Source organism: Streptopelia decaocto (assembly GCF_964273445.1).
Source record: "Streptopelia decaocto genome assembly, chromosome: 8".
NCBI classification, from domain to species: Eukaryota; Metazoa; Chordata; class Aves; order Columbiformes; family Columbidae; genus Streptopelia; species Streptopelia decaocto.
In genome coordinates this window covers 1003661-1027910 of record NC_138662.1, presented here as the reverse complement: position 1 = coordinate 1027910, position 24250 = coordinate 1003661, and the positions used below count along the sequence as shown (strand labels likewise).

General features: G+C 42.5%; 1 protein-coding gene across 1 annotated transcript in view; it reads left to right on the top strand.

Moving 5' to 3' along the window:
• Positions 1–24250, top strand: part of EFCC1 (EF-hand and coiled-coil domain containing 1) — a gene marked incomplete at its 5' end in the record, with an annotated part of 52175 nt that overhangs the window by 21484 nt on the left and 6441 nt on the right. Inside the window, 3 exon segments of the mRNA XM_082059895.1 lie at positions 15719–15812; positions 18324–18456; positions 19238–19403. Coding sequence (XP_081916021.1) covers positions 15719–15812; positions 18324–18456; positions 19238–19403 — 393 coding nt within the window.

The window sequence follows — 24250 nt, the reverse complement described above, 5'->3', positions numbered from 1 at the left end:
GTCCAGTTGTGGCCCCTCAGTTCCAGCAGGACAGGGAACTGCTGGAGAGAGTCCAGCGCAGCCACCAAGATGCTGCAGGGAGTGGAGCATCTCCCGTGTGAGGAAAGGCTGAGGGAGCTGGGGCTCTGGAGCTGGACAAGAGGAGACTGAGGGGGGACTCATTCCTGGGGATCAATATGGAAAGGGGGAGTGTCAGGAGGATGGAGCCAGGCTCTTCTGGTGACAACCAGTGACAGGACAAGGGGCAATGGGTGCAAACTGGAACACAGGAGGTTCCACTTAAATGTGAGAAGAAACTTGTTGGGGTGAGGGTGGCAGAGCCTGGCCCAGGCTGCCCAGGGGGGTTGTGGAGTCTCCTCTGCAGACATTCCAACCCGCCTGGACACCTTCCTGTGTAACCTCATCTGGGTGTTCCTGCTCCATGGGGGGATTGCACTGGATGAGCTTTCCAGGGCCCTTCAACCCCTGACATTCTGGAATTCTGTGATTCTGTCATTAATCCTTCAAGGACGTAAATGTACAGCTGGCTTAGTTTACTGCCAGCATTTTTTTTTTTTAATGATGCACCCAATATATGACACGTAATGTACTCATGCCCCGTTTGAAGGAATTTACAATCAAAAATGCAGGCACAGTGTGTTAAATCCTACCTGTAGCTGCTGCTGCCAGGCCAATCATTATAGGGTGTAAAAACCCACTCCCGGAGGATGATTAGAGTCTCAGTTACTGAGCAATATGGCACGTTACAGAGCGCAAATGATCACGGAACAAAAGGTTGTGGTGAGGCCCGTCAAGTCATAACAACCACCAAGATCATTTGAAGAACTGTAACTGCTGGTTTGGAGGGGGAACGGGTCTCTACTGACAGATTTCAGGCTTAACGACACAGTGTTGCACTTCGCAAAACTATATTGATTTCCGCCCCTCCCCCAATGTAGTTGTTTAAAGTATCTATAGAAAACAAAACCAAGAAAAAAAACCACATTCGCTACAAAGACCTGGTGCTTTTTCTAAGTCTATCACCTCAGATGAAATGGTGTCTTTAGATTCTGTGTGAAATTTATAGACAAACTCCAGCCTGCTCAATAGTTTTGACTCAAGCAACAAAACCAAACCATTGAAAGAAACACTGCAGCGTATCAGTCCTGTTTCTGCTCTGATTCCAGTGAGACTCTTTCAGACCTACAAAGCCTTTTTCACCCACTCTAATGGAAACTTTAACTAGTATAATATGCCATGCCTGAAATGTTTCCATGAAATTCTGCTCTGTGGCTACTAGAGCTTTAACAACAGCAGCATTGCCAGGAAAGTAGTACAGATACGGGGGGGGTTGATTTAGATGCTTTTGCATTGTGAGGATTTTGAGTCTGTATTGCCGTATATCTCTTGAAACATCAGGTTGCTAATTACTAGAAACCTGGCAGTAAAACTCAGGAACATATTCTGCTTTCACTTTTTACCTATTTCTGTATTAGAAATGAGCACAGATTACATTATCCCTAATGTTCTCAAATACAAACAACATACTGCGAAGGCCCAATCTATCTTCTTCCTGAAGTCTGGCTTTATTAAATGCAGAAAGTAAAACTGGGCTCAAATTTCTTCTTAAGGATTTAGAAATGTAGGTGTTTCTTCTTCAAAAATTGTCATCCCACGTGCTATATCCCCATTTTCTAGGGGGCTGTCTCCACTGCCCGAAGCCTACGGAGGCTCATAAGCCTCCTAACAGAACCAGCGCTCGTCTGGAACGTTCTCCTGCTCTGACTGTACTTGCTGTTCAGGTGGAGAGTCACCAACCTCCCCACCCCTTCTCAGTGCTCGCACTAAAACTTACAACCATTTCTCCATGACACGTGGAATTTTATAGGAGTTTGGAGATGGATGAGAATGGAACTTCAATGTGACGTTTGTAGAATGTTTTCATCGACCAGTATTTCTGTGTGTCAAATTTTATCCTAAGCTGTCTTCTTCTAACACGTAAATCTCGGGATTTGAAACTATTGTAGAATGTCAAAAAGTCAAGGGAAAAGATTAAGTCTCATATTGGATGCAAGAGGAATGGATCGGCATTAGAAAATATGGGATCAAGGCTGAGGCGATGAGAAGTTTTCAAAAGTAATTGCCCAGGGCGATAAAGTTGAAATAGAAAACATGGTGTAAAAACCTGGGTGCAGAAGTTTTGTCACGTACTGTGAACTAAAATGAAAAGCTAAATACTTTTCACAAATAAACACCTGAGGCTTTTAATTCTACTATGGCCTGATGTTAAATTCCATCATTGTTTTTAGAGTCAGATAACACAACTGGCATCACCTACCGTTTCAAACAACTGCGTTTATTTTAAGTCTTCCTCCTAGTGCTTCATTGCAGAGAACTTCTGAGAACTGCTTCCTGTTTTCCATACAGATTTCCCTCTTTTCCTGTGGAAATCTATTGAGGAAACCCTATGAAAACAAGAGGAAGGATCTGTTTCTAAATACCTGTAAGACTGTCCAGCAGGGCTGGAGGGGAGGCCTTTGGTCGAATAATTGAGAGTAACATTAATTGGGGAAAACATGAAGCCCCCTTACCCAACTTTCCTATGCAGAATTTTCCTACTAACAACTTCCAGCTGCCCCTGGTCCTTCAACTCAGTTATTAGTTCTCCTATTGAGAGGATCCATTGGCCTGCACCAGTCTGTGATGTCCACACGTGACCAGCTCTTGTTCAGGGAACAAGACACAGTGGCACAGAGCCATCTACAATTAAAGATCTTACCTACGTAATATTCCTTTTTAAATCATGTAACCTTAGTAAGTTCTGTAATACCTTGAACATACAGCAGCTCAAACAGAAGCACTCTCGGAATTGTTTTTTGCATCACTTCAATGACCTTTAGGGCAGCTCCAATTGGCTTTAGCCACCCGAGTTTCTACACTGCGGAGCTAAAAATCCAAAACAAAAGGAGAAAATGTGCTTAATGTATTTCGACGTAACTTAGTGTCTGATCCTGACAGCCTGATGGAATGTACTCCCAAAGCCCTGCGGTGCTGCCGCACGGCTGAGTGTTTCCAAGGGAAACCGAGCTGCAGGTGCTGCTGAAGGATGGAAGGCAGTTTGGTTTCAATTCTTCATACCCTTGTTAAATAATCTATATCCAATTTCCAGGGCAGTAACTAGCCGCTCAACCAAGTTTTCTGCTTGTTCAGTTCAAATGTAGTTGAAAAAATCATGGTGGGGTGGGGTGGGAGGAGGAATGAGAGTTATTTTTAGTTACAAATAAAATCTACCCATCTCTTTGTCCTGAAAAAATAAGTCCTACTATCCATCACATTTCAGATCTTTCCAAGGGCTCCTGTCAGGCTCCCATTGTACCATTGTCCTAATGAATAGCGAACACACCTCACCCGGGGGCTCTGAGCGTCTATGCACGTGCAATTCTAGAACATTATCCCAGATGTACAATATCAGTGCTGGATAAATTACAACACCTCTCAGCTTTAGTTTTCCTATTAGGGACCATTATCGATCTTGGTTTTATCCCAGCAACACCCTTACGCTGACACAACAGACGCTTATGGAAAGTTACATCTTTTACATTCTTACACAGCCACATGTAAAAAACCCAGGCATATGAAGAGGGTTATCAGAAAACTGGCCTTAATAGTTCAATAACATCTCAAGATATGAAAAACCATCAAGGTCTGGCCAATAATCCATTAATAACCAGCAGCACGCTCTGCTGCCGGGGACTCGGCGAATGCTGATGTGAGTGGGACTACATTTTCAGTCTGTCTTTGCTGGGCTGCTGTGTGCCCAGGTTATACTTCTTAAATGTCTTTTAACATGTGCTTATTCCCTTAGTCTAGTGGATTAACTATTTTAGCTTACAGAACCTTGACATTCCATATTTGGTCTACTGGAAGTCATCTGTAAAACCTGCAGTTTTTATATACATTCATACATTAACCTACATTTATGGCATCTAGTTTTTCAGAAGGAGACAGAAACAAGTTAGTCAGACCTTTTTTTCCTCCACTTAATATTTATATTCATTTATGTTGACTCTACAAGTGCTCAGTGGTGCTGCATATGGCCACCCTGCAAATTCCAGGTGATTTTAACTGCGAGGAGAGAGGGGCAGCACTTCCCAGGAGGGCTAAAGGTCACCCACACCCCATGGGAATCACCATTTTATGCTGCTGAACATCATGGAAATAAACACAGCGTAATCATATCACAAGAACAGAAAAATGGCTTGTAAAGCAAAAGCTTGAGGAGAGCTGTTAAATGTGCTTATCTAAATCTTAACCTGAACTTGGATGAAGTCAGTTATTCAAAAATGGTGACACTGAAATCTTTACTTAGTAAAACATTGAAGGAGGTATGTAACTTTATTTATATAAAGATTGCAGCTGATATGATGAAACTACAATAAAATTAAACTGGTTTTATATCAATGAGACTACATATTTGGTTAAAATTATCCACCTGCTTAAGTATCCTGCTGCAGTAGGAAAGGTATTACATAAAGTTTAAACTAAGATAAGGTTTAAGTAAATTTGGTGATAAATACAATGCAAACCTGCTTGGACTGAGGCTTGTCAGATCAAGAAATTGGAGAAACCGCTGAAACAAGCAGAGGTCGCTGAATGGAGAAATGACAGAGTGCAAACAGACCACGGCAGATACCAGCTCCCACATCTGTCATTGGCTCTTCAGTCTCCCAATAATTATTCTTATTCAACCATATAACCAATAAAAGACAAAAAAGCTGCTATATTTGTTGTCAAAATATACCTAAGAGCCTCATAAATGCAGGAATACTTGGCAATCTTTTCCGACCTCTATGAACTGGCAAATAACTTCTGAACATTTGGGAAGGAAAGTAATTAATTTGAGATGACTGGAAAGGCAGCGCTATTTTTTGCAAGTCACCTACCAGAACAATAAAGGCTGCAAGAAAGCAAAGGACAGGCTGCTTTCAGGAAATTTAAAACTATTGCAAAATGCATCAGAATAGCAGGCACAAGCTTGACTATAAAGGAGCTTGCAGAATTATACAGTGTCTAGGTGAGAAGCAGCACTCTCTGAAGATCTAAGGATGTTTTTTATAAACACCAGTGAAACAGAAAACACAGCGGTATGAGGTCATTGTTATTCTTGTTTCCTGATGCAGGATCTGGGCAGCACGGAGGCTGCAGTTTCCCCCCGTCCGCAGCAGGAGCTGCTGGCGCTGACTCCCGGGCGCCTGCACGAGCCCCCGGGCTCCGTGGTGACCGCGGGACAGCGCTTGTGCACCGAGCGCTCGGGGCCTCGCAGGGGCCAAACCGCCACACGGGCTTTCATGCAACGGCACCACCGAAACACTAAGCAATACCTGACCTAGATGTGAAAAACAATGCTTGCAGCCCCTTTTTGTCAACATACTTGAATGTCATTTTCCCAAACACTTAGCAAGAGCCGGTCAGAAATAACCTGCAGGCAGCTTAAGGCACAATGTTGCTGTGAAGTGAGACTCTTCCAAATCCACCAGGCGCTAAATCTATGATGTTCTGAAATCAGCCCTGAAGGAATTTGCATGCCAGTAAGTAGGTACTTTTGGTGTTCGTAGCACATCCAGTGATATCTGCAGTTTTGCATACATCAGACGGAGAACTGACAATGGTTTGTGAGACATTTTAAGCTCTGAGAGTTGAATTCAGTAAGATCTCCACCCTGCTGCTAAGCCCGGTCTGACTCCATCTAGGAGAACACATTATCTAGGAGACAGTGAAAGGATCACTGGACATTTGATCTTTACGGACACGCACTCCAGCACGCAGGAGCCAGCAGAAGCATTCCCGGGATTAAAGAGCACACATCTATGTGAAAGAATACGGGAGGGCTTTGTCTGTCACACGAGCAACGGCAGAACGGAATTATCTCCAGGACCACAGCTCTGCTGCTCTTCATCTGGCATATATGCCTTTTATAAAGTATTTTGGTTATAGCTATCAGTGTTTTACAATTTCATGGTATTTAGTTTATTACTAGTTTTTGGTTGCAGGCTTTGAAGCATCTTTCTATATAATACAAGTCACCATAGCAGGAGAGAGAAAATTTCAAGAGTAAAAGTTTGGAGATCGGGATGGATAAATACACACCCACAACTCACACATAGGTAGTTATGTGGGATGTTTGTTCTTACCTGCGCCTGGTGCTGTTCCTTTTGGGCTGGGCTAAAAGGAGATGTCAAAAAACATCTAGAGAGGTTTTGCCTCTGTCTGCCTGACTAGAGCAGAGAGGAGGAAACAAACCCACAAACGCTCTGTGTTCAGTCTTGTGGGCTTGTGGAATAACCCTGACGTCACCAGTTTAACACAAACTTCAGTTATACTAAATTAAAAGAGTTGTTCCAATACGGAAGGAAGGGAAAGTCAAGAGCAGAGCTGTGTAACAGACAAGAAGAGGTAATGAATCTCTGACTTCCATTTCCATGACTGGGAGGAAAGTTGAATCCAGGTTTTTAACTCAAGAAAACCTTTGGCAGAGAGGTTTTGTACCAATAGGTCACTCAGGAACAAGGGATACTTGAACTTTTCTAGCTTCATTTAGGTCTGCACCGTGTGCACCCAAACTCCAGGCTTCCAGTGCAATATCTGAATTTTAGCTAGCAGGGTGTGGCAATGGAGTTCTTTATTGCAGGGGAACAACATCTGGAAATCATTTCCTTTACTTTGTCACAAAAGAAGTCATTAAGGGGCAGGAATATCTGAATGACATAATGCCAAAGTGATGTGTGTTTCTCCTGGATAGTGCAGTGACTATTAACCATAAAATACTCCATACAAAGCAAAAAGCAGCCCAGTTCATCAGGGACATGCTCAAGAACTACTGCCATGCACTATAATAATTTGCTAGGTACAGGATTTTTAAAAGCATGATAATTACCTCATCTGTTTAGCCTGATCATCAAATGTTATCTTCTGTGGAGCAGCCCAAGTGACTGGTAGTTCATTAATAACAGTAAACTAAAGTTTCAAGGCCAAAAGAGGTGATGGAAAGCAGCAAACAGACTCAGATCTTGAGCTGCATTTCAGAGCAAAAGGAGTATATTCCATAGGTCACGGAATGAAACCTGCCCACGCAGGTAATTCCACTCCTCCGTCATTTACTTGTAGTAGATTTATTTATGTACGAGTGTGCGTATTCATGCATAAGAGCACCTTTTTTGAACTTAGGTGGGCCTTGCTTAATGCACCGATTTTTATTTTAACTGTAAGTGTGACCCTAACAATTACATTGAAAATAAATTACTATGTTTTTAGTACGCTCTTCACCACAGTATAATACACCAGCCTAGAAGGATTACTATTAAATTTTCTGCTAACTTTAGATGCCCACTGACTTATCTGTGTGTTCATGGTATCAAGTGTTTCAGAGCAAACCACACAAACAGTACCTTCATGATCCCGTGCTTCAGTGTTACTTCTCATACCCCACAGTTTCAAATTCCATGGCAAAAATAAATCAGGACTCGATCATTGTCTGTACACTTTATGTGTGCACATAATACGTGGTAATTTTGTGTACGCTACCTCACTTTCTTACCACTTCACACAGCAGCTTCTCTTGGATTTTATGTTCTAGAACCTGCTGCTGTAACTGTGAGTCTTATACTGGAGGCTGTGTTTTTATGCTGTATTTTTGTACCTCTTTTTGAGAAGCATTGGTAAAAAGTTTGCTTTATAAATATATATACAAACGGGAATTACGTGTAGAAAGCCTAAAGTAATCTGCTTGGGATTATGCAGGGGGGGGTCTGGCAGCGAGGAGTAGAATCTACCTCCTCAAAGGAGCATTTAGTTGCTTTAACAAGGACACTATCTGTTCCATCCCTGGGTCTCGTCTGCCTTGCTACTTACAACAGGCAGCAGTTTCCTTCTCTCTCGAGTTGTTGTTCATCCACAGAAATCATTCACCCCCCGCCTCAAATGAGGCAAAGGTCACACAGGAAAAACAGACTGTGATTTTACAAATAATAACTACATGGTAATGCATGTGCTCTGGGAGTTAAGACAACCTCCTGATACCTTGTCAGTTGAGAACCTTAAAAGCAAATACGCTTAACACACAAGAATTTGTATCAGGTAGCATCATCATGACACCTGTGTTTCCCACCAGCAGGGTCAGATTCTCTCCATTCCCTGCATAGGTTTCTGCTCCGAGTTCACGGAGCCGCTGACAGCGCAGTCAGTTATCATCCTCCACGTAACCCGCAGGAGGAGAAACTCACTTGTGGATGGTCTTCCCAAATTTTATCAGGAAGAGTGTTTGGCCCTTACGCGCATTTCTCTGCATATTTCATCATCTGGCAGTTTACCCCAGTCATAGAATATTGCAAGTTGGAAGGGGCCCACAAGGATCAGCAAGTCCAACTCTTGTCATTTGCGGACTGACATGCTCTATTGCCCAAACTAGGGATCACCATTCTCCTCAGCATGACCTGTAAGACTGTACTTACTCAGCAACACTGACATCAAGCCTACAGGTTCTGGCTTGGCTGAACTGTAACAGCATTAACTGGAGCAAAACAAATGGTAACACTTTAAAAACGCATCCTCTGCCCTTATGTTTGTGTCTGCTTTTGCACTGTCACCTCTTCTTTCACTTTAACCTTCAGCCAAAAATAAGCTTGAGCAGTTTGAGCTCCCAAACCTCTGCACTAGCAGGCACAATGTACAAAGCTTTAATTATTTCTGGTGCCTCTTCTCTAAAGTCTCTTGAATGTACAGACCTGAGAAGAGTCTTTCTGAAGGTGCAGAGTCTACATTCTTGTTCAACCCTATGCACTACCATTATAACAAGGCAGAAAACACACCAAAGATGAGAAAAGAGATGCAAAGTAAGCTGAGCTAACAGAGAGGGCACATTGCATCCTGTCTCCTTTTCCTATGTTCAAGTCTGCTGTTGCAGTAATTCTCATTCTCGCTTTAACCGCTGTACCTGTCCAGGCTGTAATTCAATCATTTCCATCAGCAGTAAAGCCCAGCTGAAAGATCTCTCCACCTGCTCCCTCCTCTTGCATCCCCCATAAGATGCAACTCTTAGGGCTATGCACCGATCCAAATTTTAAACTTCTGTCCAAAAATAAGAGAGGGATGAGATATTTTGAAGACATCTAATTTCATAAATCCAGCTCATAGCAGCACAAACACTTGCACAACTTAAAGCATGTGAGATCAGTTATAAGAAGATATAGGACAGGAGCAAGGTGTTTAAGGAGAGAGATGATCAGAAAGAGGGAGTTTTTCTTCCAGATTTATTTGGCACCACTCCTTCAGGCCTAAAAAGCTCCTCTGGTCTTTCCTGTATGGACCAGAGCATGTTTAGTGCCTCAGAGCCCTACAGTCAGTGCTCCAGACAAAGGACATCCAAGGCCTTTTAGAAATGCATTTACTTCTGTTGTTCTTGCTTACATGCAACCTAAAAGATCAGCCCAGGAAACATATGGATTGCAACAAATTTGACCCAAATGGCATGGGAAAGCAACCTGCAATGAAAGATCTTTGCATCTAAATCTTTGAGCATCAGAAGCATCAGGAGCACCAGTGTACCAGCCAGGAAATACGCTTTTCTAACCTGATCTCAGATTCTAAGAAGTGTAGTGACAAGAAGGTTGTTCACAGATGAACAACGAAGACCTGTCCTAGCAGTAGCTAATTACTGAGAAGCAACTTCCCTCAAATAGCCTGAGCTTGCAGGAGTTGCTCATTGGAATGGCACATACAGGCAATAAGGGGCACGTTTCTATTCTGTAATTTCACTGCGGGCGCAAAGGCTGGTGTCGTCTTAAAAACACTTGAAATCATCATACGACATAGCGACAGTGCAAGATCGGACTGGTTACCTACAAGGTGCAGAAAGATGGAGAGATTCTGCAAAAACCCCACACTGTCATCAGCAGGGTTTTCCAGAGGATGGTGATTTTGGCAAGACAATAAAAATAATCAGCCAAGAACAGAAAAACTCCCAGAACCATAACTGGAATTATAGAGGCTCTTTAGCTACAAGCTTCACCTTCTTTCAGTATAAATCCAGGATATTTAGTCATCTTTATTATAGCCACTAAAATTCATAATTGAAAAAATTCTATTTAATACTTTACATATCGAGCAATTTAAAACCTGAGATTAAGCAATTTAAAATCTGAATTGATCACAGAAAGTTCATTAATAGGATTTCTGTTTGAGATGGGTTCACATCTCAGAGCACCAACCGAAGACAGGTATTTCCACAAAACCTACACAGACATTTAGCTCCAATGTGAAAACATGTTTGAGCTGAATGTTAAATGAAAAGTCATAAATAAATCAAAACCATGCACACCTTCTGAACTCTGTAGCTCCCCATAGGGGATAAGCTGAAACTGAAACCATTCTGAGCTCCCTGAATTCTGACACTTCGGGCAAAATAGTACAAAAATTAAAATCACATATCAGTTAAAAAACACAAGTCACACACTTTTAAAATAAAGGATAGCTTAGTTTGTATAGCTGTACTTAGAGCAATGTACACACTCATGCGGCTGGTCGATCTGCTCCAAATACGTCTCCGAAAGAGACAAGTTAAAGGTCTATGAATGTGAAGCTAAATAATTCCTCAGAGTTATTTCATGATTAATCAGGAATTATTTAAGTTAAAGATTTGTTTAGTGCCAGAAGCAGGTTGTTTTTGCTGCAGTTAGAAGTCTCCATAACAATCCCAGGAAAGCCAATTAAAAGCCAATTAGTCATGGACATTACTTTAAGGTCCCGTACTCTGCAAAGTCTCCCCTCTGCGGTTCTCCTGCTCCGGCGCTGCCCATTGTGCTCAGGACAAAGGCTCGGGGATGCCGCGGCCCCTCCGCCCGTCTCCATGGAAAACCGGCCACAAACGCTTCCCAGGCACCTTCTGCACCACTTTCCCCTCTGATCCCCGCCCTAAACAAACGTGCTGTTGATTCACTCCTCATTTATGAAGCCGCATTATATGCTGTGTGAATACTAATGAGAAAAGAATTAAACCGGTGTTTAAGAATGAGTGAAGATTCCTCCTTTCACCGTTTACCGTGACAGCAAAAGCTGTTTGGCCTCTTTTGTTAGGCTCTTCTTTAAATCCTGAAACCTCTGCCAAATTAAAATCAGAGACCAGATTTGGCATTAAAGAAAATAAAAAGCTCACAGATGACAAAAAATGACCTAGTGGTTAAATCCCATGAGAAGAAATCAGGAGATCATGAAGCTCCCTTGTTGTCCTACCAAGAAGTGCCACCTTGACTGCATTTGTGCCTCTGTCACCACGCTTGAGAACAATGACGAAATACCACGTACTTCAACAACTAATTGAGGAGCATGAAGCAACCCTAAGAAATTAAATCTTCTGGTTGCATCTGCTTTAAAGGCCAAATAACAGAAAATCCAGTCAGAAATTTGAAACACCCTCCAAAGTGAGTGTGGGATCCTTTATCGATAGCAAAATGAACAGAAGGAAACGGCCCCTTTCTTCCAGTAGACAGCAAAGCTCCCTTGGTACCCGTAATGCTGTCCTTCCATGCAACAGTTCTGATTAGAACCTCTTTCAATCCATCTCAAGTTGGGTTTCTGGTCAGAGTTTAAGGGAATGGGATGTTTGGAATGGTACATGAACAATCTTAGCAGCCCCCAACCCCCCTCCCCAGTCTGCCTCCTGATCTTTGGCACCAATTCAGCAAATTATTGCCTTAAATCGTTTATGGATTATATGAATTAAACCCAACTGTGTGTGTACATTTCTTCTCTGGAACCGTATTGCACAGGCTGTTCCCCTCCCTGTCCCTTTGTCACCAGGCTGCTGGTCCTGTCCTTGCCTGTCACCTTCCCTGCTCGCTGCTGTGGACACCCCAGTGCACTGCTCTCCTGGCCAGATGTACTAAAACAACTCATTGCCAGTTCTGTTATTGCCAATGGATCCTTGACTTTATATATTAGCTAATCAAATACATTTTTTTTTTGACTTGTGTGTCTACTCATGCTGCTGCTTGGGTTTTTTCATCACCTTTATCTGGTATAGATGAGCTCTGAAATCCCAGCTTGTCTGGCCACATGTTCCTTCACAAACATTTAAAATCTGCTCCATTCCTAAACGCCTTGAAATTATTTCCATGCATGGTTCTAGAAAACAAAGTTGTATCTTGTATCTGTGCTGCCTTTCTATTTAGGTGCACTAACTGTGCTATATTTCTTCTGTTGGAGAAACAAAGGCACAATGTGATTTGATGCAACTGGTAGAGCCTGCGCCGCAACCAAGACTGAAATTCTGGAGCACCTGGGCCTGCAAACCCTCGCTCAAACCTTACGTTGCTTTCTAGTTTCCCAGATGAACATGTCCAGAGGAGACAGACATGGCTGTCTTTAATCGATATATTGGGCAGAAAGACCTAATAAAACATACCGTCTGTATGGCTTCCTGAATTTCTCCACATTTAGAGAGAGCTGACGAAGTCCTCTCAAGAAAATTGCTGCAGAATAATCAATTTATGCTTTGTATTTCATCAACTAATTACAAGTTTCTTTACAAGAACTAGAGAGAAGTGAAAGCTATTATAAAGGGAGTCTGCTACTCTAAATCCTGAATTTTATGGGAAGGATTGTTTCTTTTTCTGCACCAAACTTCTTAATGTTCCTTGGACTGCAAGTTAAATTGAAAATAGGCTGCCAGATGTATTATAAGAAGTTCATGCCACCAGCAGATCTCCCATTAAACATCACAGCATTTACCCACTTCTGCCAGAAAATATTTTCATGATACTTGAATATTCTCAATATTTTATGGGTTCAAATCTTAACCAACTTTGAGACAATGAGTGTTCACTGAAATGTCAACATCTCTGTATTATGTCTCTGAAATGCAAACAGATCTAAATTATACTGCAACAGTCTCCACAACACCAGCTACAGCCCTCAAGAGATTGTTAAGTATTCTTTTATGAGGACCAGACCCCAAATATATTTGTCTTCAAATGAAGGAAATTAGCACATTTCAGAAAAAAAGGCAACAACCTTGTGAATGGAAATACTACTATATTCCACAACAAATGTCCAGAACCCTGAAGCTCTGTGATGCTCCCAGGAGCCCCCATTTTAAATGCCCAGGTCCAATAGTACTTGCTATTTGTGCGCTACCACATCGTTATTTCGTCCAGAATTAATGAAGCTAAATGACTGGCCAGGCTCCATTCTGGAGACTGCTATTTCCCTCGGCTTTACAGGAAATCCAATTGTTGCTAAGCAAAATAATACCAGAAACTGTAAACAAAATCCGTCCATTAGTTTTTATGCACTCAAGGGGGTAAAAAGAATTGCTGGTTCCTAAGCATGGTTCACCTCAGCTTCCGTCCCTACAGATCATTTGAAATATTGACTGTTGTTGTTAAATTCAGAACCTTATTCATGGAACTACCATTGGTGTGGTTCTTCAGGAACCCACACAGCTGTGTTAGATTAACAAAAGCTCTCTGCAATACTTATCTCTAACTTGGCATCAGCATCTCGATTACTACATCTAAATTCCGCTTTCTAGCAGTAGTTGAATTTACAGGCAGGAATATTTAGGAGATTGATACAAAAAGACTGAGTCATACAACTGGTTTCAGTAGGACCAAGTGTTCCAGCTCTCACTTTTCTTGATGGATATTTAATGTTTTAAGTGCAAGGAATATTCAGAACTCACCAGACCAAAACTCATCTTAGGAAGAATTTGGAGGGAACTTAATTTACTATAGAACTCCTGAATTTGGTTTGCTTTCTTTGGCATGTAGATTCTTTGTGAACTACATGACAGCTCATACTGGGAAAAGTATAACCACATTATTATATGGCCTAAACAGGAAAATATCCTGATGTTACTATTAAAAGTAAACTGTTTTCTAAATAGTAAAAAAAGGAAGCAATGGAAATTTATAATATTATATGACATACCATACGCAAGCTTATAATGGACTGCACTTGGTGTTGCTTTAGCTCCATACCTGAGAGGCACCTTGTTCCTACATTGGAGAACAGCTATGTAAACCTTACCTGTGTGGACTGATATGCCAAATCTCTATTTATCCAATATAACTATGAGTTTCTTACTACATTCTGAGACTTGTTTCTTAAATTCTTCATAGCTCTGATTTCAGCAACATTTTGTGGAATTAAGTTACATATTATGTATATTGTGTGAAAAAAACAAGACTCCTAAAATAAATTTGGTATTATGTGTTGCCTTTCAATTTCATGGACACTGTTTAACAATTTGCATGTAAATAGGAGTGTCTGAACTGATTCTCTTTTCAACTGTATTGCACACTTCCAGTGTATCTCCTCTAAACCAGCAATGCCATCTTTCAGTACATCCCTCCGAAACCGCAGGAGGCCAAAGCCAACAAACCCAAATGCATTACAACAAAAAAAAGTAGTAGCTCCAATGGACTCATCATGACTGTCATTTCCCATTCTTCCCAAAATGTAATATTAGATTACTAGAAAATAAATATGTTATTAGATTCGTTAGATTTTGGGTTATATACAGGAAGTTTTCATTTTTGCTATAAAGAATGACATCTATTGTCTTATGTGCCTGTGCCTCTTCCTGTTGGCGTTAGAACACTTTCAACTCAAAGACATGTAAATATATTCCAGATTTTTCCTTATACAGGTGCTACCCTGAATCTCCTTGAAGGTACTGCCTCAAAGCTGTTCATTTAACCAACTATAAGCTCCTCAACCTGCACAATCATCCTTCACTGAATTACTTTTTTCAAAACATATTCACTTTGGCAAGTGTAAGGACACTGAGATACAGTATTTGGTCTGTGTACCATCCCTTGGAAACTTCACATGGATGTAGTATCCTCTACATTCCACTCAGAAAAATACATAATCTCAAATGAGACTGTCAGCAATTCAGAAGCCCGCTGCTGAGACACTTCTGACCCACAACTTGCTGCTGTTCAGATGCGTCATTCTGACTCTCCAGCCTGACGCTGCTTCATCTCCAGTACTCGGCAGACTTAGATCAAACTGCCTGACGTTTCTAAGTCCGAGCACCAGATGCTCGACTTTGCACCCAGCGATGGTGACAGGGTAAAACAATGCATGTGCTGCCCTGTCACTGGAGAAGAGGGAGTTTATGGTCAGAGCAGACTGATTCCATATGCAGATTCTAGATGTCTTTGACCTGAACTAAAAGCTATAAGTAACGTTTAGTTCTTAATACCTAAAGACCAGCTGACATCTACCTTCCTTTGATTCTTGGTGAAGGAACTGAATGCAGCCCTTGGGGGTTCAATTTTACAGGTGCTGAAGGTAGAAACCGACTCCCAGGCTGGCTGGGTTGCAGGACCTCTGTGTATCCCCAGCCCAGCCCTGCTCGCGCAGGGTCACCGAGCAGATCACACAGGTGGGCCCAGGGGGTTTGAATGTCTCAGAGAAGGAGACTCCACACCCGCTCTGGGCAGCCTGGGCCAGGCTCTGCCACCTCCCAGCAAACAAGTTTCTCCTCATGTTCACATGGACCCTCCTGTGCTTCAGCCTGTGCCTGTTGCCCCTCACCCTATCATTTGGCACTTGTTCTTCTATAGCAAGTGTGAACAACTTCATTCAAAGTCATCCATGTGCTATGCTGTGCACATTCATCTTGGCTTTCCAAATTTCCTACAAGTCCCCCTTCCTTTGCAGGTCTGAACCGGCACAGGAGGGAGCAGCCTCGCCAGGCGCGGGACATGGCGCAGCCGCGGTGCAGCCGCACCGACGCTCTCCCACCGGCGGAGCCGGCATTGCCGAGAACGGTATCGAACCCTGTACCCAACTACTTTATTTCCTCACTGATTTGCAAGATCCTCGAGAGAAAAACTAATATTGATATTAAACCACCAAAGCCACAAAGAAATCCTAATGAGTCTTGAAACCTTAGGTGTAAATAAGAGACAATGTCTCACCTTTCTGCTTCCCACTCCCCACACATGTCACATAGAGTTATGATTTAAAACTGACTTTAAAAAGACAGCAGCTGAGGGTGTCACTGAGCTGCTGCAGTGATGAAGCATTTCTGATAGTCAGCTTGGAAGCCAAACTCTTTTTTCTCCCCTCTCCCTAGTGGTTTACATGCCAAATAATAGGAAATGCAAAGGTGAAAAACGTTTCCATCAATAAAAAGGATTATTCAGGCAGAAAATAATAATAAGTCAGAGAGTCAAACAAATAAATTATGTGAACATGTGGGATAAACCTAGATATACTAGATAAGTATAGAAACAGATTTACGGATAATTTGTTTAGATATAACTTAATAAATATAATTTCTTAGATGAGAAGAGCACTCACATCAAAGGAATTAGGCAAGTTATTCTGCATTAGGTAGGCCACAAATATCTAAATATCACAATAAAAAGTGCTCTATGATTCTACTGACGGATTTTTTTTTTAATATTAGCTTAGCAGAAGAATTTTAATATAATATTTGCTTTATGTTAAGAGAGATACATAAGAAGTTTTGCTTGTCCTCTCTGGTTTCCAGCACTACTAATCATAACCTACAAGGGGGATGTAAAGATAATCTATTTGGCACACGCATTCAGTCAGAGCAGAGAACATTCCCGTGTGTGTAGGGGTTAAAAAAGCAGATTACAGGTGTCTTAGATATCTTAGCATGAATACAGCCTGAGGTTCACATGCCTTGTCCTTCATTTGTAAAAACCTAAGCTAAGACACCAGATGCAGCAACAATTTACTGCATTAAACATACCAGTTTGAAGCTCTTCGAGGAATCCATGGTTTGGGTGACTCCAGTTCTCACGGCTGCCGCAGCAGTTGTAAAGCCTGATCGTTACCCCTTTGAACTCCTGTGGCAAGGAAAGAAATGAAGACAGGAAAAGTTCACTCCTAATGTATCACAGATTGAAAACAGAAAGGCTCTTTTCTTTGTTTTGGCAGCCCACAGGCTCACAGAAAGCAAGCACTGCTAATAAATTAGTTTGTACAGCATAAGGATGGCCATAAAAATGCAGATGTTCACTGTAATTAAAGAGCAACACTGCATGCAACTAAGCTTTGTTCCTGCTTAGGCAATTTATTATTGAACATGGTAACTATAAATTGGGCACATGGAATGCTACTGGAATAAAATTGCATTAACAAACACGTGTTGAGCATCAACCGAAAGAAAAAGACCAAGCGAACACACAAACCCTCCTCAGGGTGACAACCAAGGTGGCATTTTAGCTTGAACTGCCCCTGGCCTTGAAATGAGAGAGAATATCACTGAGCAGGCAACCTCTGCTGGGTGACCAGTCCCCTTGAGTCCCCTTTCCTGTGCTGAACAAACTAAACACACAAGAACTTGTAATGCTACCTGACAGCAAATGTGGTTCGGGATTTCAAGAAATAACAGTGTTTGACTTGATCACTCTGTTAGAATTCGTTAAACCTGTGTAATTAACTGACAGCAATTAAGGTAAATAAACATAACATTCAAAATCTTGTTGATATTAGCTTAACCTGATGTCACCTCAAAATAAATACTCAAAATAAAGATGTAACCAGTGCTTTTCCTGTATTAACTGTTTCAAAAGCCTCTCTGTAAGTTATTATACAGGCATGACAATCCTCTAAGTCCCAATAAATATTTTCTTGTGATAAAAAGCAGTTAAATGTAATAGTTTTTACAAGACACAGCTTAAAAAGTATTGAAGTATTACTGTAATAGTACATGAATATGTACATGTATTTTAAATAGTACATTTATGATTTATTTGGCACATGAGGAGATATTAGGTTTAGGTACAAAAGGCATAATTAAACATTAGATAGCCACGGGTCCAGTAGCACATTTGTATATTAAAATCACTGTCCCTACAAAACACAGTAAGGGAATGAATGAGAGAACATTTACATCCAACTCCTGGACTCTGAATGTATTCAACTGGTGCAACAACTATGCAAAAAAACCTTACGCAGTACAATGATTCCTCATTTCTCTTGAAAAGTGTATATTCACTTGTGTACATGAACAGCATTGCCCCCCCACCAAGAACACACTGATCCTCCAGACTTATCCTTACGTTATAGCTCCTTAGAGGAAAGAAAACAAAGTGAAATAGCTACAAGTTACCTGCTGAAGTATTTAAGCCTCTTAAAATAAGGATCTTTGCAGAAGCTCCCCTTTCCATGGCCACTGAAGGAGCCTGTGATGTGCTTCCCTGGGGTTTTTAAAACCTCCCGTCTCGCTGTCCCAGCCTCGGGAGCTCCAGGGGCCGCAGCTGCAGCCCATCAGGGTGGTGATTGTGTTGGTTTCTCAGCAGAGGATCAGCTGTTCCGCTCCGTGGAGGGCCAGGCAGCCTCTGATGAGGAGGAGGAGAAGTGGGCAGCAGACCAGCCAGCCCAGGTGGACCCAATGAAGAAGACAGCAGCCGAGCTCCCTTGCTGTGGCAGCGGGTAGGTTTCTGAGATTAATGCAGTTTGAGGCCTTTGCAAAGATTGTTTCATGGTATGATGGCACCATGGGTTCCATAAGAAACTGTAACACTCTAGAGCAAGATCAGCAGGTCCCTTTGTCCATCCTTTACAGCTCTTGCAGAACAACATGTTGGATATTCCCACCTAATCAGTGCTCTGTGGTCCTTGGCACAGGACACACGTGGACCTGCTGGAGAGGGGCCAGAGGAGCCACAGGAATGACCTGAGGCTGGAACAGCTCTGCTGGGGGACAGGCTGAGAGAGCTGGGGGGTTCAGCTGGAGAAGAGAAGCTCTGGGGAGACCTTAGAGCGGCCTTTCCGGAATTAAAAGGAGCTGTTAAGAAAGATGGGGACAGACTTTTGAGCCAGGCCTGTTGTGACAGGACAAGGGGTGATGATTTTAAACTAAGGGAGGGAGATTCAGGCTGGATATGAAGAGGAAATTGTTGTCCCTGAGGGTGGTGAGAGCCTGGCCCAGGTTGGCCAGAGAGGTGGTGGCTGAACCATCCCTGGAGACATCCCAGGCCAGGCTGGACGGGGCTCTGAGCAACCTGAGCTGGTGAAGATGTCCCTGCTCATGGCAGGGGGGCACTGGGGAGCTGGGAAGGTCCCTTCAACTCAAACTATTCCACAATTCTGTTCTATGACACTCATTTGTGATCTGTGCTGCCAAGAGTTTTTCAGGAAAAATGGCTTTTAGAAACATGGACCTTCATTGCGAGGTTTCACTAATTATCTTTTTTTTTTAATGTGTATGTAGATATGATGAAAAAATGTGGAGAAAGCTAATGTCTTACTTGGAGCCCACCAACCCCAATGGCCACACCACAGCCCCTGCAGAGCTCACAGAGGAGGTCACACAGCTCACCGAACAGCTGGAGCTTAAAGGGCATGAACGGAAGAAACTGGAAGCAAATATGGAAGAGGTAACAGGTGCCAAGCACAGCATGAAAGAGTTAGTTGTATGTCCTTAAGTAGCTGCATTTATATGCATATGCATTTATATGTTGTTCTGGGCATTCCGCTCTCTGCTGCTGATGTTTCTCACTGTGCTGTCAGTTGTCAGCTCAGACATCTCATGCTTTCCTGCGACACCTGCACTTCAGGTCTGGTTCCTACTGGAACCTCCGTTTATTTGGAGGATGAGATGTACATGAGCTCTTCAAGCCCTCTCCTTTACTCAAACAGTTTGAGATGTTCTCTGATGGGACTGATACCACTGCACACCAAAGAGCCGCACATTAACCACAGGGTTCCTATTGGCAGCTTTCGGTGGTTCCGCCGGTGTGGATGAAACACTCCACATCTCCTGGGACATCCAGCTCCTCTGGGAGTGCAAGAAATCCCTCCAGCTGACCGAGATGCAGGGGCCCACCAGTCCGGAATCCTTCCGAGAAAATACTCCAGTTTACTCTGGCTGTTTCTGGGGCTTAGACAAATATATTTCTAAAAAAAACCCCAAAACCCTCCGTTCTCAAGCTTAGCAGCATGTTCAGCTTCCCCTGAGCAGAGGTTAAAACCCAGCACTGGAAAGCCCCGGTGCAGTACCCTGGTAGAGCCATGTGATCTTACTATTTAAATACTGCAAACTTCAGCCATTGATGGGCATAAATTTAAATACCAGCAATCTTACCGTGAAACAACACTAGTGCATCATACGCGTGGCTTTGTTTTAAGGTTCAGTTAGTGCTTGTTCAGTATTTTATATCCCTTCTTTAAAAGGACAGTAAAGATTTCAGTAGTTCTGGAAGGATTGTTTTTATCAGTCATTTATTTAAAGTAAGAGCATCCAACTTCTTTACATGTTGCCATCCTTTGGTTTTTATCAGTATTTCATATCATTTTCCCCCTTGACTGAATTAAATGAAAGAGTTTACTTGTGAGGAAAAGAATCTAAAAACAGAATAAAATCAAACTTGTGTCTTAAACAATTTGCAGTATTCAAGGACAATTTCTTCCTATAATACTCCTTAGAGCAACACAAAGCTTCCTTCTATACTGCTTAACATCAGCCCACATTAAATGTAGATTTTTTCTTTTAACTACGGGAAGGAAGCACCTTCCCGCAGGTAGTGCCACTTGTCTTCTTTTTTCCCATTCAGATGTACTCATGTTCTTCTGCACTATCAGATTGCCTTCTTTTTAATCTCTGCTGCTGGATATTAGCTCTGTGCGTTTTGTTCAGAAAAGTACCGTTATTGATAGATTAATACAAAATTCCAGGACAAAAAGGGAATCTGCTGCTCTCGATTTAAAAACAAGCAGGAAGGTGAATAAGACATAGCACCAATTCACTGCAAATTGAATTTAAAATCGGTAGGATTAATCATTTGGAGCCTGTTAGAAATTTACTTTTAAACCCTCTTACTTTTATTTAGCCAGTATTTGTATCTTGTGTGCAGTTATAGGATTGGTTTTTTTGATGCTACAATACAGACATGCAAGTAATAAGTAAGGTGACTGTTCCTGTACAACACAAACCAAATTGGAAGACTGTGAAATGTTCTGTCTCAATGAACTTGTAAATGAATATATTGGCTTACTAAATAAACCACCAAGAACACTTTCTCTGAAAACCTGGCAAAACAACCTTACACATTGCTCTATATACGTCTATTTGGACCTGCTCAATGCTGAAAATTAGACAAATAACAACAAAGCTAACAAGCTAACTCAGCAGGCAAAGGAAGAGCAACACTCTAAACCAGCCATTAATAATCTACAGTCTAAGATTGTAAAGCCAGGGGATGAAACAGTTCTGAAATTTGTCATGTCTAGAAAGTTCTGCTTTCCAACAACCCAACATTTAAAAATAGTTTCTGCTGCAGACAGAGTGATGATGGTGTCGGGACCTGCAGAAAATAGGTGGAGAAAGCACGAGTGAATTCTAAAAATAAAGTGACACGCTGCCCAGCGTTGCAAAGAGATGCCAAGGATTTTCTATAAAAGCTCACATGAAATCTGTCAGCTTGATTAAAAAGACAATTAGTTGATCACCTGCCACACAGGGTCACATGAATAGCTCATCCTACCATCCCACACGTGCTGGTGAGCAGCATTTGCTCACGGATAAGCAAGGACACAGAGTACAGAGGATTTTTCCCTTGGCAGGACTCACCTGGGGCCCAGCACACCGGGACGGACACACCTGGAACTGGACGTCGCAGAAAGTATCATGCTTAATAGCCACTATTGGAGCTATTTACCCTGAATTTACCTTTCTTTAAAGCTAGCGATGCTTTTGCTATCTCAGAACAAGGACTCCCACATGTTAGTTAGAAAGGAAAAAGGTTTGAGGGTTTGGGTTGGTTTGCTTTAAATCTACTGTGTGATCATCCACCGTCACCTCATTCTTGTGCTTGGGAAACAGCAAATGAACTTCCCCTCATAATTTTACAGACTTTTACCACCAGAAATACCATCTCAGTTATCACCATTCCTAGTGTGCCCGAGCCCTCTTGGTATAGAAACCATTACTTTTTATGCTATTTTATTCTTCCATGTACTTTTCAAGCTCTTTTTGAATGAGAAGAACTGAAAATGTGCTTAGTATTCAAATGCACGCCCTTCATGCCATAACCATGGCTTCTGGTTTGTTCCTGGTTCCTTTCCGAACAGTCCCTGGCCTGTGTCCTTGGGGTGTCTGCTCAGGACATCCCAGCTCCTCCAGATCTCCTTCTCGAGCGGCCGTCCCCTCCCTGCACACGTGTGACATTGTGTACCTGTCCCACACGCCTTAACGGGCAGTACTGACACTGAATTTCATCTCATCCTTCATTACCCAGTTCTTCAGCATCATGAAATCCTGCTGTAATTCTTCCCAGGCAGCTTTCGTCTTGATTTCCCGCAATAAGTTGTGCTGAGAGCAAACTTAAACACTTTGACATTCACCTGCTTTAAAAATCATTTATAAATACGCTGAACAGCTCAGGTCTTCACGCAGCAACTTGTGAGACCCTCAGGATTCTCTCTGTTGTGAGACCTCCCGTCCTGGTCCGTCACTGTGCTCTACCCCATCTTTCAACCCATGGCAGGATCAGCGCTGCTCCCCTGCAGCAGTTACTTGGTTTTGAGCCTTTGGTGTTGAATCTTATCAAAAGCTTTTTGCAGATTGAAAATACACTCTATCAACTGCAATCTCTCAATCTATCAGCATTATTCATATATATTCATAGAACTTTTCAAAGAAATCTAATAGATTCTTTGCTGTGTGTATCTATGTGTTCACCAAGCCCCTTCTCCATTACAGTTCCTATCAATTTGCCTGACAGAATTACCGTATACTTGAGGTGATTTGCTGTTCCTCAGATCACCTCTGCAGCCTCTCCTGAAAACTGGTGCTACATTTGCCACCTTCCAGTCCTTTGAGGTTGAAACGATTTAAAAGATGAATTGCACAGCACTGTTCAGCACTTCATTCTGCTGTTCTGTTTTCTCCCTGTTTTGAAAATTGTTTCTCTGGTTCATTGCTTGTAAAAATGGCTCTGATATGAGAGCCTCCTTAACTTTTGTAGAAAATGCAATAGAATGATTTTCTCATACATTCTTTAAGAGATTTTTGCATATTAATTATTCCTTGTCCTAGATGTATTTGTACACACTACACCAGAGCTCAGATATTCCCCTTGACACTCACCCCCTTTTATAAGAGGGTTGGATATCAGTATCTGACTTCTTCTCAAACCTGGTATTTGGCAAGGTAGTATTTCCGTTTCTCAAACAAGGCACAGAGCCAAAATCAGGCTCTGCTGAGGGACTTTGGCAGAGCTAAAAACAAACCCCACTCCTCTGAGCCCTGTGACTTAAGTACTGACCATCCCTCTTCAGCATCTAAGTTTTAAAAATGGGTTATGATTAACTAGAGTCATTATCTTACTGCAAATGTTAAGGTAAGAACAGAAGCGAGATGTACCCAAGCTCAAGAAAACAATCTGGGAGAATGTTTTAATGATACACAGAATCCCAGGCTGTTTGGGTTGCAGGAGCTCTGCAGATCCCCAGTCCAGCCCCTGCTCACGCAGGGTCACCGAGCAGATCACACAGGTGGGTCCAGGGGGTTTGAATGTCTCAGAGAAGGAGACTCCACACCCGCTCTGGGCAGCCTGGGCCAGGCTCTGGCACCTCCCAGCAAACAAGTTTCTCCTCGTGTTCACATGGACCCTCCTGTGTTTCAGTCTGTGCCCGTTGCCCCTCACCCTGGCGTTGGGCACCACTGAACAGACTCTGGTCCATCCTCTGACACTCACCCTGAGCTATTGATCCCATTGATCAGATCCCTCTCAGCTTCTCCAGCTCAACAGCCCCAGCTCTCTCAGTCTCTCCTCATAACATGCTCCAGATCCCAAATCATCTTTGTGTCCCTCCACTGGACTCTCTCCAGTAATTCCTTGTCCTTCTCAAACTGGGGAGCCCAGATCTGGACACAACTCCAGATGAGGCCTCAGCAGGGCTGAGCCACTGTCTTCAAGCGCAGTTAAACAGAAAACCTGAGTACCCTTACGTGTAAGTGAAACAAAAGTATTGGGAAACTAGCATCCTGCTACATGGTCAAGTGACTGTTAAGGTCCCACAGCCTCTCAAGTATTTGTTACGTCTTGGTTGGGAACGCAGTTGGCTCTTCATACAGGGAAATGCTGGTATCTTCATCTGAAAGGCTGTTCAGACAGGGATGCTGAAACTGTCGTTTGGCAGATGGAGCAGATGAATCGACCCTGACTTGTGTAGCTGTTGAACAGCTCGGGGGAGCTGGAGCCCCGCGCGGGGCAGAGCTCAC